The sequence below is a fragment of the Lampetra fluviatilis genome, chromosome 12 (assembly GCF_964198595.1).
Source record: "Lampetra fluviatilis chromosome 12, kcLamFluv1.1, whole genome shotgun sequence".
In the NCBI taxonomy this organism is placed as follows: domain Eukaryota; kingdom Metazoa; phylum Chordata; class Hyperoartia; order Petromyzontiformes; family Petromyzontidae; genus Lampetra; species Lampetra fluviatilis.
The window spans coordinates 11,844,503-11,859,119 of NC_136286.1; the positions used below are offsets into that span (position 1 = coordinate 11,844,503).

The window sequence follows — 14,617 nt, forward strand, 5'->3', positions numbered from 1 at the left end:
TGCATTTCAATGTGGACGCGATTGTATGGGCTTAAATTAAAACAATTTTCTTTCACCACCATTGGACCATTTGTACATTCTAACGGTCCGTTTTGTTTTTTAAACGGGGAAACCTCCATGCATATTCGATTCGCAAAAAAAACATTTCACGGCGAAACTTTGGGGGGGGGGGCTACAGTTGGGAGACCCCCCCCCCCGCCGCTATGTGCCACGTATGTTGTTTGAGCGTCATCGCCACCATCACCGCCATCCACCCAATGCGCGATTCATCCCGGCCACAACACGTGCGCGTCGCTGGGGCAACCCGGGACTCTACCACTCGCACCGCTGGGGGGGGGGGGGTTTGTGCGGCGGTGATCATTCTAACCCCCAGCCCTCCCACAACTCTTTAAAATCGTTAACGATTTTAGCCAAACAGACGGCCGTTTTGTTTCGCATTCTTTACAAATTGCTTACACACAAATTGCTTACACAAGTTAAATTAGGTTGCATCCCGAACGCGGTGTTTGCGTGATTTTTTTTCGTCCAATGGACTTCCACCCCCCCCCCCCGTCGTGATGGACTCGCCCACTCCACGGTGACGCGTGTCAATGGCGGCGTCCCTTTAAAAGTCGCGGTAAATAACGAGCGGGCGGCGTGGCGATGTCTCTGCAAGCGTCTGCGATGCGGCGGAGCGCTAAAGGCGACGCGGCTACTCGGTCCACCACGTAAGTTGGCGTCAATGTGTGCACCGTAGCGCGTTTGAAGAAGGTTGAGATGTCGCGGTGGTGGTGGTGGTTTTAAATCGCACCGTTAATCCGCCCTGTGTTTGCGATGTCCTATTAAGACACAATTGACACGCGTGTGTGTGTTTTATATCAGTACTGTATATAAATTACTGGATATGTTGCGTTGCCTATGACTACACGTTTGATGTATTGCTTGGGAGCCGTGTATCGAGCGGTTTTAATTCGTTAACAGGGCTTCTACAGAGCGGTTTGTATGTTACAGTTGCAACAAAAACCACCGTGGCCACGTTCACGTGGAGGATTTATAAACTGGTCAACGATGTCTCGTGTTTGGTGCTTCTGTTCGTCGAGAGTCAACGCTTCACTCGCACATCACGGTGGTGATGCCGTGTGATGTTATGTCGCCTGTCATCCGTCACCCGGCACGCTTCCCTGCTTGTCGGATCACAGAAGCCAAGCAAGAGGGTTGGCTTCTGGCGAGATTGGTTTGGGTGGACACCGTTCACGCCGGGTGGCTAAGATGCTTGCTGCAGAGGGCTGCGCAGAGCATACAATATTGTACTGCTCTTCTATGCTCCCCGCTTGTATTACCCCCCGCAGTGAGCATCATGGAGAAGTGCGGTCAAATAACGCCCACCACGTGGGTCGTGGGAATTGTCGATTCAGCATGTGGATTGAAAACGTTTCGGTCATTCGCACATACAGTAGTAGGTGATGTGCAATATAATGCATCGCTGTCAACCCATACGGTTTACCCCGTATTCGTGTGTAGTGACATCGCGGATGTCACTGTGTGATGTCGGCCCTAGAGAGGCACGGCGTGCGATGTATCGATATCGCGGGCACCACGTGTATTGGGGTGCAGTCCCGGCCATATAGGAGCACGCTGAGCACTGCGTGACAGCGCTGAAAGGCACCACGCTCTGCGTGTAGTGCCCACCCCTATAGGATAGGGTGTGAGAGTGTACTCTTTAGTTTTTTTTCCGGTAAAGTCACGTAGGTAAAAAAATAAAATTAATAAAAGTAATAATATAAATAAAATAATAAATCACGACGTTTCGGAGGCAACACAAGTTTCCGTCATCAGGTGGGACCGTCACAGCTAGATTTACTGTATCAAGATACAGTAAACCTAGCTGTGACGGTCAAGATACAGTAAATCTAGCTGTGACGGTCCCACCTGATGACGGAAACTTGTGTTGCCTCCGAAACGTCGTGATTTATTATTTTATTTATATTATTACTTTTATTAATTTTATTTTTTTACCTACGTGACTTTACCGAAAAAACCTAAGAGTTTGAATCCTTGCAGTCACGAAAGCTTCAAATCTAGGGTGTGAGAGTGTCGGCCATGGGAATGGGCGTTGCTAAGGGCCATGGCATTGGTTGACCCCGAAGGACACGTGACCGGTAAAGTCTACACAGGGGCCCCCAGGTGGGGGCTAGGGGTAGTCACGTGTCAGGGTCAAGATCCTGCTCGAGGGTTCTAGAAGGTGGGCGTGGCTAAGGGCGGGGCCAGCCACGCCGCAGAGGATAAAAGCCAGGCCCCCAGAGGGACCGGCTGCTGTTGTTCATCCTGAAGAATCTACGTTCTACAAGGGTCACCAACACGTGGACCTGGACCCAAGCGAGGGTCCGGTCCGTCGTAGCTACTCCCAGTGTAATTAATGCAGTTAGCCTGGTGGTCCACCACCATAGGGTGTTATCTTGTTAAGGGGTAGTACCCCGTGTGTTGGTTTTAATAAATGTGTTGCCTCCAAGAAGTGCATCTACGACTCAGTTAAACTCACTACATATGTACTGTACAGGGAAATTGAGTTTTCAGGTCCATACGGCGTACAGCCATTTCAATATTGGCAAAACGTGTTTTTTTGTCTATTTGTGTTTCTCCCCTGTGATGGCACTTTGTAGGGTGAACGTTGAGACTGAGAAGGGCACGGAGTGACCAATAAGGTCTGAATTGGTCTAATAAGGTCGGGCACTGATAAGGGGTTGACAGGCATGATAATGCAGTGTATATATTACGTCGTATAGTATGGCGGGTTAACGTTTTGGGGAATGGCTCCTTATTTATTCTCCTGCGATGACCTGCAGCACCACATGCACTTCCCGCAAGATATGGCAATGCCAACACCAGAAGCGATGGTCCTGTGCAGAATATTGGGAAGAGGCTGTATAGGTTGGACAGGAGACGAGAAGAAGAATCCCTACTTTGACAAGAGGACCACCACACTGATCCCTCTGCCGAAGCACCACGGGAGTTGTCTCACCTCGTGTTGTTGTTGTTGTTTACCTAAGCCGCTCACACACACACACGCAGCCATGCAACATGCCCTGCTGCGTCTGACGAGCGTTGACATTTTACTGGCGCCACCGCTGAGTGAATGTTGAGGTTGTGTGTAAACGTGTGAGCAGTTACTCCACGTGGGTTTGTTTTAATGTGTCCAGTATATGCACGTTAAATACTTCAGTGCAAATGCGTGTGATTTTGTAATTGTGTACACTGCGTACAGTACAGGTGTATGACATTATTGGTTCTTTCGGTAAAGTCACGCAGATAGAAAAGAAAATTTAAAAATAATAAATGTAAAATAATAAAAGCAAAAAAACCCACGACGTTTCGATCGCAACACAAGCAGTCTTCATCAGGCGAAAAAGTTACATGACGTGCATTTGTGGACATGTTAATTTGTGTGTATAATGTTTGTGACACTATCCCAATGTTGTATGTGCTGTAATGCACTCGAGCGAAGCGGTAACTCTTGAGAGATGGCGAGGACCTTCATCCAGCAGTGGATGGGTCATGGCTCGTGGTGATTATGATTATACAGTATTGTGGTGTAAATAACAACTGCGATGCAAACGCAGGTTCACCAGTGTTGCATTTTACAAACACTACAATATACTTTGACAGTACCAACGACTGCAATACATACATTGCGACCACTTAATGTACACGACATCACTGCAAATGATGCAGTAGTCTACATATTATATGTATGCACAAATAATCTCCACGACCTGGGGAGGCCCTCATCCAGCAGTGGATTGACAAACGTCCTGTGCTGTACATATAAATAACACCAAAACGCAACACATTCGTCAATAACACTGTGGCCTTGAACGAAAAAAAGTATATCACTGGCGACGTTTCGGCCAATGGCCCTTCCCGATAGCATCTTGATCCATGCAGTAATCACGTTCCATTTAAATTTCAATGACGCGGTGCCACTTGGAAGTGTTTTTTGCCCGATGTTATCAGCCACGCAGGCTTCGTAGCACCGTAGAGGTCATGAGAATCCGTAATTAGCTCTATTGAGTCCCGTTGTTGCTGTGCCGCGTGAATGAGTCACCTCCGCTGGTCGAAGATTCATTCACAAAGCCACCGCTGAATTTTTGTTTTTAATCTCCACGCCTGATTTCATTTTTTTCTCCGTTTTCTCCGAAGGGATATTGGTCACAATTCGTTGAGACGGTCTTTCCTTTTTGTTCTCTGCCCCCCCCCCGGCCAGAAACTATAACAATAAAAGGAAATTACATTATTTAAAAAATGCAGAAACTGTTATCAGGTCGCAAGTTCGTTGGTCGTTAATAATGTACCTTAACGGTTCATTTTTTAGGGATATTTAATCACATGAATAAGCATAATCCAAGCATGGTTTATTATTAGTGAACTGGCCAATTACTCTAATTACAAGTGCTGCACAGGATGTATCTCATTCCTGTATTGTCGAAGCAGTGTAGTATATTTAAAATCTGTGTTTTTAATGGTGCCATGCAGTAAACTGATTACACCATTACTATGTTACACCATTGCTGTAAATGGTCTTACTCCAACAGTCTTGTAGTGTTTTGCATATTTATTTGTGATTCAATAGTGGATTACCAGGATATCCGCTACAGAATAATGCTTTGCTAGTTTTGCAGAGGCCATCACTTTATATCTGATACAAAGCGCATCTAATGTAAAAAAGGGTCCATTATATGTATCTGTCTAATACAGTAATGAATGCAATCAAAAGGGCTGAGATTAATGTATTCATGGGTGCTTTCACACTCTGTCTCCCCAGAAGAATTACTGTTAATCGCTCACTGCGGTGGCTTACATTCGACTTTTTTGTTTAATGATTAAGGGGCCCAGATTGCCATGTGGGCTTGCCTGATTTTCTGATGGTCTTTGTCTCGTCACAATAATTCAAGTCATTAATCTGTTAGTTGGCCTTGGGAAGGAAATGCAGGTCTGTACGTATACGTACACACTCCTGATGTCGAGGGGAAATGGGCGAGGTTTAGGACTGTAGCTCATGCAGCTGCAATGGCTGCTTTGGGTACACGGTCCAGACCTCCCCAGAGACCCTGGCTGACAGAGGAGGTGTTCATGCTGGCTGAGAAAAAGCGACAGGCCCACTCTCATGGCTACAGCATCCCACGTCGGAGAATGAGGAGGCTTACCGCAGCCTTCGCTCGGAGGTTCATAGAGCCGTGAGGTGCTGCAAGGATGGGTGGTGGTCGCGGGTTGCTGAGGAGATGGAGTCTGCCTCAATGGCCCGCTATCACAAATCGCTCTTTAATTCCATCAAAAAAGTAACCTGTAGCGCCACACCTATTACCATCATTAGGGGAAAGAACGGTGATCCAATCTCCGACCCCCAGAAACAGGTTTGCAGATTTGCTGAGCATTTCTGTGAGGTCCTGGTGGAGGGGAAATCCTTCAGCCTGGAAAACAATGTGGGACAAAGTGGGGATGACCCTGCCGAGGCTGCGGTGCCTCAAATATTGGAAGAAGAAGTCACCCCCTGTGAGTGGCTGGCTGAGATGCCATCTGTTGAAGTACTGAAGGCGATCCAGAGTCTGAGACCAGAAAAGCACTGGACAGCAGAGATGATCTCCCAAGCGAAATTCTGAGAGAGGGTGGCAGTTGTGCACAGACTGCCCTATATGACATCATAACAGTCTGGATCACTGGACGGGTTCTGCAGGATTAGAAGAATGCCCTGGTGGTCCCCCTCTTTAAGAAGGGGGACCGCACAGAATGTAACAATTACAGGGGCATCTCACTCCTCAGTGTGCCGGAAAGGTCCTGGCAAGGATTCTTCAACATCGCCTTGCTAGGCACGTTGAGGAGAGTCTTGCTTTTAGAACAAAAACACATTCACTGTTTTATTGTAATACAGTCCTTTACAGTATAGTGTATCCCATACGAATGTGCAAACATTTTTTTCATTAACACAATGTTTACGGAAATGCAAGCTTGAGATTAATGGAGCTTCTTGAGAGATGGATTGTGTTGCATTTTGGAACCGCTAAGGATGATGCTGGATAATAGCGAAAGTTAACTTTTATTGCATGTAAATTTTCGCTGTTAATTGAATCGGATTTGAGTGGAGCCCATGCGGTTACATCTGTTGCAGGAATACTCACAAAACAGACCGTTGATTTAGAAAGAAACCCTTATCCTTACTACTACTTAGCAACTGTTAAAACCACAAACAGCAAGTTGCCCAGCAACCTGGTCACGCTGCATAAGATAGGCGTTGCTTGCTCGGGGCTGTCACAGTCACAGCTTTGTGGCCGTGTTCCCCCTGCGTTGGGCCACCATCTGTGTGGTCCAACATCACCACCGAGACCCACTGGCTTAACCCACTTGTGTGTCCAATTTGCTGCTCAATCAGCCTTTGTGCATTTGATTCTTCCTCGTGGCATTTTACCAAAGACGAATCACTGAATTGCTTTAGCCACCGTGATGGCAATGCACTGTTGATCTAACGTTACCATATACAGTGCTGTGCTAACAATATTTTACAGCCCGTTTCTGGCCACTGCTGAATTAATGGGGCTTGTTTGACCAGCTCATTCTTCACCACGCTGTTCAGTGACAGTCGGGGAATGGCAGAGGTCGCAAAACGGGTTTTGATTCCTTACCCGTACCCGGCCGCACCAGGGTCGCAAACGGGTACCCGTACCCGGCCGTACCCGTACCCTACCCGTACCCGGCCGGGTACGGGTAGGGTACGGGTATCGGGTGCCTGATTACGACCTCTGGGATGAAGCCATGTTGCAGGCGCGGGTGGTTTGATTCTAGGAACTTGAATTGTGAGAAGAGACAAGACGTTGGGAAATGAGTGACAAACGGTGACTCACCAGTGACTCACGGCCTACCCGTATCCGTACCCGGCCGCACCAGGGTCGCAAACGGGTACCCGTACCCGGCTGGGTACGGGTAGCCGGGTATCGGGTAGGGTACGGGTATCGGGTACCCGGTTGCGACCTCTGAATGGGGAGCCCAAGACGACAGTGCCAGTCGTTTGGATATCACTCATGACTAATGTTAGCCATGGTCGGGGATCAAACTTAAGTTGCAATGCTCCACCGTGGTGCTGGATCGGGATGTTTGACCATTAATGAGTGTTTTGCGTTCAAAAGTATTGCAGATTTGACTACAGAACCAAGAGGCAGTCATGCTTAGCAGGGTTAGCAACTGTAGAATACAGGTACTGTATTGTGCATACAATAATGTACTGAGAAACCCACCTGCCCCATTCACTATTTATACAAAGTGCCCTTGGCTATTCAAGCTGCATGTTTGTAGGGCACAAGTTACATTTCTGCAGGCATTTTTCCATACATCATGATTGTGGTCATTCGAATTAAAGTACAATACAGTCGTGTAAGATCTCTATAGCATGTACATAAGTAACATTTCTAAACAAATAACAAAATAAGGAAAATATGCACCACCCTAGCATGTTGCAGTATTTCTGCTCATTAATTTTGAGTGTCTTGCAGTAAAACATATATATGCTTAATACAACATTTAAGACAGTATTTTGTATAAGAACAAATAGAATTCAGTCATCACTGTTAGTAATTAGTTACTTAAGCAATGTATCAGTCAGGGTAGTATCCTGGATGTTCATCATGAAAGTTGTACGGTACTTATATGCTCGAACAGCATTAATCTAATGCTGACTTCTCTGGGCTAGATCCAATAATAGTTTATTGAGATGCACTCGCACAACAGGATGTGTATCAGTGTGCCTTGCTCGAATGTAACAGATCATGTGGTGCTATAAAAAAGGGCCATAACGTCACCTGTTACATATATAATGATGTATTTTATTTTAAGGTAGTGTTATTAAAGAAAGTGTTGAGGTTTTTTTTGCTTAAATCGAGCTCTGTAACAGTGAGGCACGCACAGAGCAATGTGCTCTCTAACTTTCGTGTTTGGTGTGACAATTGCGTCCCTGTCAACCCCTTATTAGTGCCCTTACCTGACTACACACCAATTCAGGCCGTATTGGTCACCCCGTGCCCCTTGTACATCTCAACGTTCATCCTACAAAGTCCCATCACAAAGGAGAAACACAAAAAAAAAATGTGTTGCCCGTATTGTAACGGCTGTACACCGTATGGACATGAACACTCAATTTCCCTGTAGACGAACACGGGCAAACCGTATGGGTTGACAGGTACGGCTACGATAATAAAAATGTAGTATTGAATGTTTCATGCTTGCGAACATCATCTTGTTTCAAAGACTGCAATGTGACAGTTTTGATTGTAGTGAATACTGTACCATACCTATATTTTTATTTAAAGCTTTCGTGACTGCAGGGATTCATATTCTTGGTTCTTTCGGTAAAGTCACGTGACTTTACCGAAAGAACCAAGAATATGTACCATACCTGTCAACCCAGACGGTTTACCTGTATTCTTGCACAGGGAAATTGAGTTTTCGGGTCCATACAGTGTACAGCCGTTTCAATGCGGGCAAACAAAAATGTCTATTTGTTAGTGTTTCTCCCTTGTGATGGGTCTTTGTAGGATGAACGTTGAGATGTATAAGGGACACGGGGTGACCAATAAGCTCTGAAGTGGTCTGTAGTCAGGTAGGGCACTGATAGGGGGTTGACAGGTATGCTGTACAGTACAAATAAATACAATACAGTACATACAATGCATACTCTCAGAAAGTTATTCGATATTCATTGTAGTGTATGTGAACATCAAGCATAACAAATCAACTACAGCGTTCAATTTTCCATGATCAATCTCGAACATGGTTTTCTAATGGAATTAACATTAGCGTGTGCTGCAAATGCTATACGCGACGGTAATCTACTGGAAATAACTGAAAGCGCCAAACACCCGTTTCGATCGCAGTACTGTAATTGATTGGTCAGTAGTTGAGATGAACAGCTGTTTTGACTTCTGTATTTTATTGAACAGCATCGTGAAACGTGTCTTTTGCAGGTGCAGCAGGCTTCGCCGAGTGCAGCAAATATTGCAGGGAGACTCGGACTCTAAACCAGATGCTTTGCTGTGCATATTGGGTGAGCATTTCTCTTCCCTGAACGGCTATTCCACGTAAATTTGAGCCAGAGTGTTTTTTGTATAAAGCGTTTAACCATTTCCCAGTTTTTCTTCCGATAAACGAAGTACCTGCTGCTTTCCAGTGTCGCAGCCCAACGGGGCCTGTTTAGGAGCAGTCGGGCGGCTGTTATTGCCGACCTGTTCTGATGAGACTGCAGCAACGTACTGTGATGTACATTGGTGCCCTGGGGAGGGGGGGATGACGAGCCCTTTCTCAATCCACTAATGGATGAAGATCTTTTTATTCCATACAGGTCATGGAGGGGGGCGGGGGGGGGGTGGTTAGTTGACCATACTTCACCATGTTAGTGTGTGTTGGAGAAAGGCGATGGAGAGGCAGGACAGGTTCACCACGTATCACTGGCCACTGATGTGAGTCGTGGATGAAGATCTTTTTATTCCATATAGGTCAGGGAGGGGGGGGGGTTAGTTGACCATACTTCACCATGTTAGTGTGTGTTGGTGAAAGGCGATGGGGAGGCAGGACAGGTTCAGGTATCGCTGGCCACTGATGTGTGCCGTGGCTGGGAATCAAACGCAGCTCACCGGGATCGGAGTGCCGTGTGCTGACCACCTGTGCCGCCACTCAACCATTTAAGGATTTTCGAGGGGGAAAAAACTATGCACGTAGAGAATCATTGATTTGTCCATTAAAATCGATTCTTGCAATACGCGCTTTAAATTGTTGACTTGTGAAACAATTACAATAAAACACTTCATGTCCACTCCTCTTAGTAATCGCCCTTCCTATTATCAGCAACTCCTAATCGGTCAGCGAACCTCCCTGTTATCCACTCGTCCATTCTTCCTGTTGTTACACGTCATGTTTTACCCCCCAAGATAACGGACATCTTGGAACGTTCTCTTCACTGCACTTGTACGTGGGTTTCTCCTGATCAAATTTCACCTGGAATTGGTCGACTGGAAGTCCGTCATTGATGCTATTATCCACACTCGGTTAGGATAACAGAAGTAACTGGGATACGGTGGGAAATGAATCCTCTTTTCACTGGTTATCTGTGCTCCTTCACACAGATGAGAGGAGTCAAATGTGTGGATGCATGTGGATAGCACCCCTCCCCCATAGTATGGACTGGAGGCGTTTCACCACGTTTATAATTAATGCAAATCGCATGCAAATTATATGCCAATGTTAAAATAAAGTCAATGGAGCAAACAGCCGTACAAACAAGACATAATGGACAACGATGCAAACGAGATGTAAAAAATCTGCGTAAGCTTATTCTTAAAAGTTGAATTACAGCCCTAAATTGTGATGTTGTTTATGGAATCATTGGGATGTGCATCGTTGCATGCCTTGAAAAGGCCTTGTGCTAACATGCTGTGGCGTCTTAGTCGCTGAAAATCCAGTGATCGTGTTTGTAGTCCTCCCAGTGAGATGGAGCTCTATCAGATCTAGATGGTTTGGACAACACTGTACCGTACGACAAAAACAAGCACAGAATATAAACACAACTCCGTCCGGCTGTAATTACGTTCAAAGGGAATGATCGTTGAACTACGCCCCACATTAATCTGATGAAGAGCAAGTGAATACGCTAGAGGACGGTGGCACTTCCTCAGTGGTGCAACTGTCGAGAGTGTAGGCGGTAGAGGTCGCAAACGGGTTTTGATTCCTTACCCGTACCCGGCCGCACCAGGGTCGCAAACGGGTACCCGTACCCGTACCCGGCCGTACCTGTACCCTACCCGTACCCGGCCGGGTACGGGTAGGGTACGGGTATCGGGTACCTGATTGCGACCTCTGGGATGAAGCCATGTTGCAGGCGCGGGTGGGTTGATTCTAGGAACTTGAATTGTGAGAAGAGACAAGACGTTGGGAAATGAGTGACAAATAGTTACTCGCCAGTGACTCACGGCCTACCCGTACCCGTGCCCGGCCGCACCAGGGTCGCAAACGGGTACCCGTACCCGGCCGGGTACGGATAGCCGGGTATCGGGTAGGGTACGGGTATCGGGTACCCGGTTGCGACCTCTGGTAGGCTGTGCAGCTGCACCAGGTCCCACAGGAGACCCCCTCCGGCCGGGCTACGAAGAGGGAGGGCGGCGGTGGGCAGTGAAGCCCCATTTAATTCCTTGCACCAGGGCCCATGCCAAGCACATTATTCAAACTGCTTTTGTCAGTTTCAACGTCCCCTCATTGTAACGTTTTGAATGCAACAATTGAAACTAAACTTGAGGGAACATCTTCTTGGTTCTTTCGGTAAAGTCACGTAGAAGGGAAATAATAAAATAAAATAAAAAATTTTTTTAAATTATATTATACTATTTTATTATAGTATTTTATTATATCATATTATGATAAAACTTTATTATTTTATTATTTTATAGCATTATTTTATTATTATTTTATTATATTATTTTATTATACTACAGTATATAAATTTATTATGTTTTATTTTTATTATTTTATTATTTCCCTTCTACGTGACTTTATCGAAAGAACCAAGAAGATTTTTCCCTGCAGTCATGAAAGCTTTAAATCGAAATTGAGGGAACATTTTGTCGATTGCTGCATAGTCACTCGTGGAACTATGCAACCATGAACGGCTTTTTAAAACTCTGGAAGTTTCACGTTGTTGACCTGCAGTAGTTTGACTTGATGTTGTATTATTTAAAAAAAATATTCCAAGGTTGATAAGCACAGCAGTGTCCCTTTTTTAGTCCGCGATTTTAGGACTGCCGATCAAAACATACCACGTGTCATTTCATGGCACCTCCCTTGCCCATACCACGTGTAAATTATGGCAAAGTGGCTTTCACATTTAATTAAGTCCCACTGTGATGTGGACATGAACTCACATTATGTTTCAATAAAACTTGTCTTACATGAACCAATTTTTTACACTTGCTCTTCTTTTAAGCTGCAATATAACCGTTAACCTGAAACATGTTTAAGGGTGTGCACCATTGTCATCGAGTGAGCATGAAAAATAACTGGGGAATAGTCTCTTTTATTATTAATTTAGTTCCAAAATAGTTGGACAACGATCAATTTCCCATGATGGTAATTTCCCATATTTCATATGTGGGTGAATTGGTGGTATGATGGTGAGCGCACAGTGCTATAAAACCAGTTGCCTAAGTTACATTCCTCGTCATGGCTTACATCAATGCCCAGTGATATCTGTAGAGGTCCTCTGCTTTTTGTTCCCCAACCCTCGATAACCAGTATGGTGAAATATGGTTGAACAACCCCCCATGACCAACATGGCATGTGTCGTCCATCATCCAGTAGTGAATTGACTCGAGGATGTACATTGTTATATATATTGACTTAAAGCTATCGTGACTGCAGGAATTCATATTCTTTTGGTCTTCCGGTAAAGCCACGTTGATAGAAAAAATTATCAAAATAATAATGAAAATAATATCTACGTGGCTTTACTGAAAGACCCAAAGAATAGTGTTATTTATATATTAAATAATACATTTGCTAAGTACAACAATTACTGGGTTGCTCATTTGTGCCATACTCCATCTCTGTAAATTGCATCCAAGAGTTTACTTTATTGTGGCTACAGACAGATGAGTAGAGGCCATGGTAGCCCAGCCACACACGGCTAGGTTACAATACAGCACAGTACCATAGAATACTCCTGTGTGACAATTAAGGCTATTCACAGTATGTGGTGTTGTTGCAGTCGAGTCAGTCTGCCAGTGCAATGTTTGCTTTATTTTAGCACGTAAGGCCCAACTGAGCTATATAGCTCTTTTACAGAAACGACCTGGCCACAAATGATAGCTCGACGAAGTGGCTTATCATGTGGAAATTTGTAGCAGCCAAATAAACGTACGTTTCTAAACGTGGAGGGTAAAACCGGAGGACCCGAATAAAAATCCACACTACCACGGAGAGAACATGCAAACTCGTTGGCCTGTATGTGTTTTATGTTCAAAGGCATTGACAGCAGATACAATGAAGGTTGCACCGAACTGGCCAACTACCTCTTGTTTGGCTTCTACGCTCAAGATCACTCTGAGCTGGACCGGAAGAGCTTTCCAGAGGAAGTGCTGGACGGTAAGGGCCCGGACAAAAGATCGTGCGTTTGCTTCCATTACCAATTGTGCAACGTCCGTGCGGTTATTCACCGATATCCGTGAACTCGGTGATGCACGCTGTTTTTTCCTCCACAAGAATGGGTGGACAGGGAGATGATGTAAGCCACGTTTCCTGCATGTGTGCGTATTTATAGTCTAAAGTGACTGCACGTGTTATAGAGCTAGAAATATGCCAATTGATTGCTTACAGTTGAACACGTAGGCTTTCGCGACCAATATTCATAATATAGTTTTTTTGGGTTACATCGCGTAAATATAAATGTTTAGTTAAACCCGCCACCACCCGACAGCCAATTAGTAAGGTTTGTCACGTAAATAGAACACGCCAATTCGTTACTCGTACAGCACAGCGGTGTGTTGGAGAGAAAATCCACAACATTTACAATTAATCAGAGTAGATATTTCAACGATCTAACCCCGACAAGAAACGTATGGATGATTGTTTACTTTGTGCCTTGTTTATTTCACATTCTAACAGACAAATAATGTGACTGCTATAATGGTAGATTAATTTTAAAAAAATTGCCAACAATGCACTGTGCAGTAATTCCTTTCATTCAGGCGAGGGTTAAGATGAACAACATTCTAGTTTTCATATTGATCCTGGTTTTAATCGGCGTGGGAAGCTTCTATGATGTCACCGTCAGCACACTGGACTTGCAACCCAGAGGCCGCCAGTTCAGTCTGGCACTTGACATGATGATGATGATGCAAGGGTCTTCAACGGTTTTTGGCCAGTGTGGAAGAGGAGGCCAACACACCCCCTAGAGAGGCTTTGTCGAGCTCCCTCTAATGTAGGCCGTTCTTTCAGCGGTGGCGTGAGCATGCAGTTGCAGGGCTCCACCTTTACCTTTGAGCATTGTACAATCTACTCCTTATTGCTCAGAGACAATTGTTCTTTTCACGGAGCGTGTGTATTACAAAACGCGTGCCTCGTTGTGCGGCCTGTGTGTGTGTGCGACGCAGATGTGATCATCTTGGTGAAGCCAGAGAGCGTTCACCTCTACTGTAACCCCGTAAATTACCCGCACCTCATTCCGTACGTGGCTCGCTGGAGAAACCTGCAAATCCACTGCATGACTGCAATGGAGGTAGCGGAATGCCCCCCACTCATCCAATGGGGTTCCATAGTCCCGCACCTACAAAGGCAGCGGCAGTGTGCCCTCTAGTGCGGTGACATTTTGTTATCCTCTCTTGTCCAGCGTTTGTAACGTGGTGACCTTTATCCCAGCTGACTTTGCCATTACGTCGCCGTTTGTGAGTGTATATCGTGAAAGCTGCACACTCGTTATAGGCAGTAGTGACTGGATGTGTCTAATGGTATCAGTCAATAGACTGTGAAGGTCACTCTGTTAAGAATCTTGCTTTGGCATTGCACCATCTTTAAGAGCTAATGTTATTTTACACTAATAATTTCGTTATGATTAAAACAA

General features: G+C 45.3%; 1 protein-coding gene across 2 annotated transcripts in view; it reads left to right on the top strand.

Annotated features, from left to right (window-relative positions):
- Nucleotides 1-15: 15 nt before the first annotated feature.
- Nucleotides 16-14,617, top strand: part of DNAAF9 (dynein axonemal assembly factor 9) — a 60,820-nt gene continuing 46,218 nt past the window's right edge. For both annotated transcript variants that reach the window (XM_078861665.1, XM_078861666.1), the window contains exons 1-4: nt 16-707; nt 8,982-9,061; nt 13,024-13,143; nt 14,151-14,275. In XM_078861665.1, coding sequence (XP_078717791.1) covers nt 643-707; nt 8,982-9,061; nt 13,024-13,143; nt 14,151-14,275 — 390 coding nt within the window. In that variant the 5' untranslated portion in view covers nt 16-642. The remainder of the gene's footprint in view (nt 708-8,981; nt 9,062-13,023; nt 13,144-14,150; nt 14,276-14,617) is intronic.